We start from the raw sequence: 2,656 nt of genomic DNA on the forward strand, positions 1-2,656 counted from the left end.
GGAAGGGCCTCAAATTGCCCCAGGGGAGGTTCAGGTTGGACATCGGGGAAAATGAATTCCCTGCCCATTGGAATGGGCTGACCTGGGAAGTGTGTGGGGGGGTCACCATCCCTGGAAGTGTTCAAAACATGAGAAATGCCATATAGTTTTGTGGGAACCGTGGGATTTGGTCACAGGTTGGCCCTGATGATCTTGGAGGTCTTTTCCAGCCTTAGTGATCCCGTGATTCTATGGAATCTGAGGAAGTCTCCCAGACTGGATATACAGAATATTTTCCAGAAGCAGCTTAACACAGTGTTTATTTTTCACTGGTATTTACCACTGGAGTCTCCATTGAGGCTTCCTGAGACTAAATCCACCTCCGTGGAGTTGTTGGAGGTGTGGGATCGACTGTCCAGCGCCGCCAGGGACTGGAGCATGCTCAGGAGGCTGCTGGAAGTTGGGAATTGCAGGTACTTCTCCGGGACATATCCCACCTGACCCGCCTTATTCCGTGCCTGGAAACCAACCACAGAAGAGATCCTCTGCTTGTGCACAATCCTCTGGAAAGAATCCCAGTATTTCCTCCCATTCCAAGTTTCATTTCTGATGGAATTCATGCAAACAATCCCAGGAAAGTGATACCTTTACCCAGTCTTCCATGTCTCCATCCTCAATGACCTCCAACACCTCGTGCTCCTCTATGGTCAATTCATCCGGTTGGGAAGCCTGAAGGGAGAACAGGAAGGTTGGAAAAGTGGCTTCAGGAGCAGTGGAAAGAACATTTTCACCTCGATTTTTATTTAAAAAAATGGTTTTTAAAACACTGGGAAGTTTTCTGATGGAGATACTTTAAAAAATCCAAATGAGGTGTCTCTTTATTACCACTCACAAGAGCCTTTTTCCCCTCAAGAAGAGATGGAATCCCCCTGAATCCCACCTTGTGAGCTCCCACATTTCTTAGTGGTCTGTGATACAATTTTTCTAACCAATTAAAAAACAATAATCACTCACTGACCTTATAGGAATAAACAACTTTGCAGGTGAGGGGGTAATTTCTGAGGGTGCCCGAAGGACTGGAACTGCTGTCATCAAACACGTCCATGCTGTCCTCAAACTCTTCCCCTTCCTCCTTTTCTGCATCAGCATTGATCTGTTCCAACAAATTGCATTTGTTAATGCCATTAAATTCCAGCTGAGAGGTATCAGTGAGAAAAGAACAATCAAATCCAGTTGATTCCTATTTTTCAGTGAGTTTTTTTCCACTCGTGGAAAGTGGACAAACCCCAACGATTTAATAATATTCAATATATGATCCCTAAATAAGATCAGGAGAAGAGTCACCACAGAATCCCAGGATGGTTTGGGTTGGGAGGGACCTTAAAATCATCCAGTTCCACCTCCTGCCGTGGGCAGGGACACCTTCCACTATCCCAGGTTGCTCCAAACTGGCCTTGGACACTCCCAGAGAATTTATGCCACTAAAAGCTTCCTGTATCTGTGACCACGAGTTATAAAATAAATCTGCAGTGGCAATATTTCAAGTTGAAAAAAAAAACAAGCCCCAAAATCAGCACATTCTGCACAACAGATGTGCTGCAGTTTATTAAAAATAATAATAATTAAAAAATCCTTAGAGGAAAAAACCTTGATATGAAAGTTTAAATAAAACCTGAAAAATGCTGGAAAAATACAAGTTTCTATGAATGTAATTTGGGCAAGGCTGCCATGAGCTGTGCTTTGGCCTCGTGCCTGGGCTGGGTTTTGAATAAACACTTTATCTCATGTGAAAATGATGAATTATCCTGTGAAAATAGTCCTTGGAATGAAAGGCAGCACTGTTCTGCATTTGCCATCTTCCCTTTATTTATTCCTTTTCACGGGAGGGGTGAATTTGGTCCTCCCTGGGAAAAGTGGAAAGCTGAGAAATCAACAGAAAGTTAAGCTGAGCTCAAAAAATCCCTGTGCAGCCTCCCTAAACCAGCCCTCTGCGACACCTTTGCTCTTCTAAGCCTGGACTAGAAGGGCACAAAGATTCATCATTTCTGGACTTCATGAATTTTTATTAAATTTCCTGACTAAATCCTTGCAATTCCACTAATTTCCACTCAAGTGCAGTTTGCCTCCGTTGCTCCGTCAGTGTTTTCATGGACATTGGGATAACCAAAAATTCCTTGTCCTACATGTGGGTAACGCTTGGATTTATTCCCAACCAACTATAAACTGTGGCAAATGGAAGGTTTTCCCTCCTGTCTCTGCCTTTGGCTGTGCCTGGGCTGTGTCCCAGCTGCCATCCATAGGGAACATCATGGAAATTAGTGGATCATGTCTGGAAAGGCTCGTTTGTGCCACACCTGCTCCTGGTTTTCTAACACGAGGAGGGAAAACGGGGTTTAATTTTAACTGTGTGGCTGCTCTGACTTCCTTTTCCATAAAATCATTCGGGAAGTAGGCAAGGGCAAGGAGAGGGAAAACGGGGACACAGAAAACCGAGGGGTTGGTTTGATAAAGCTCATCCTTCTGCAGGGCCTGGGATGAAAAACGGTGTCGGGAAGGAATAAATACGTGAGAAATCAAGGAATAAATAGGAGTGGAACAGGCAGCAAAGCCAGGAATAAATCTAGGTGAGGTGATGAGAAAAATGAGAAAAAAGGTATGGAAATAAATATATAAATAT

At 43.8% G+C, this 2,656-nt stretch overlaps 1 protein-coding gene across 1 annotated transcript in view; it reads right to left on the bottom strand.

The window, feature by feature from the left end:
* The window catches only part of FCHSD2 (FCH and double SH3 domains 2), a 111,272-nt gene that overhangs the window by 6,878 nt on the left and 101,738 nt on the right, over nucleotides 1–2,656 (bottom strand). Inside the window, exons 13-16 of the mRNA XM_029961469.1 lie at nucleotides 998–1,219; nucleotides 625–708; nucleotides 310–497; nucleotides 83–111 (exon numbers count right to left, since the gene is read on the bottom strand). Of these exons, the coding sequence (XP_029817329.1) occupies nucleotides 83–111; nucleotides 310–497; nucleotides 625–708; nucleotides 998–1,219 (523 nt within the window). The remainder of the gene's footprint in view (nucleotides 1–82; nucleotides 112–309; nucleotides 498–624; nucleotides 709–997; nucleotides 1,220–2,656) is intronic.

Source organism: Manacus vitellinus, unplaced genomic scaffold (assembly GCF_001715985.3).
Source record: "Manacus vitellinus isolate BGI_N305 unplaced genomic scaffold, ASM171598v3 scaffold_35_pilon, whole genome shotgun sequence".
In the NCBI taxonomy this organism is placed as follows: Eukaryota; Metazoa; Chordata; class Aves; order Passeriformes; family Pipridae; genus Manacus; species Manacus vitellinus.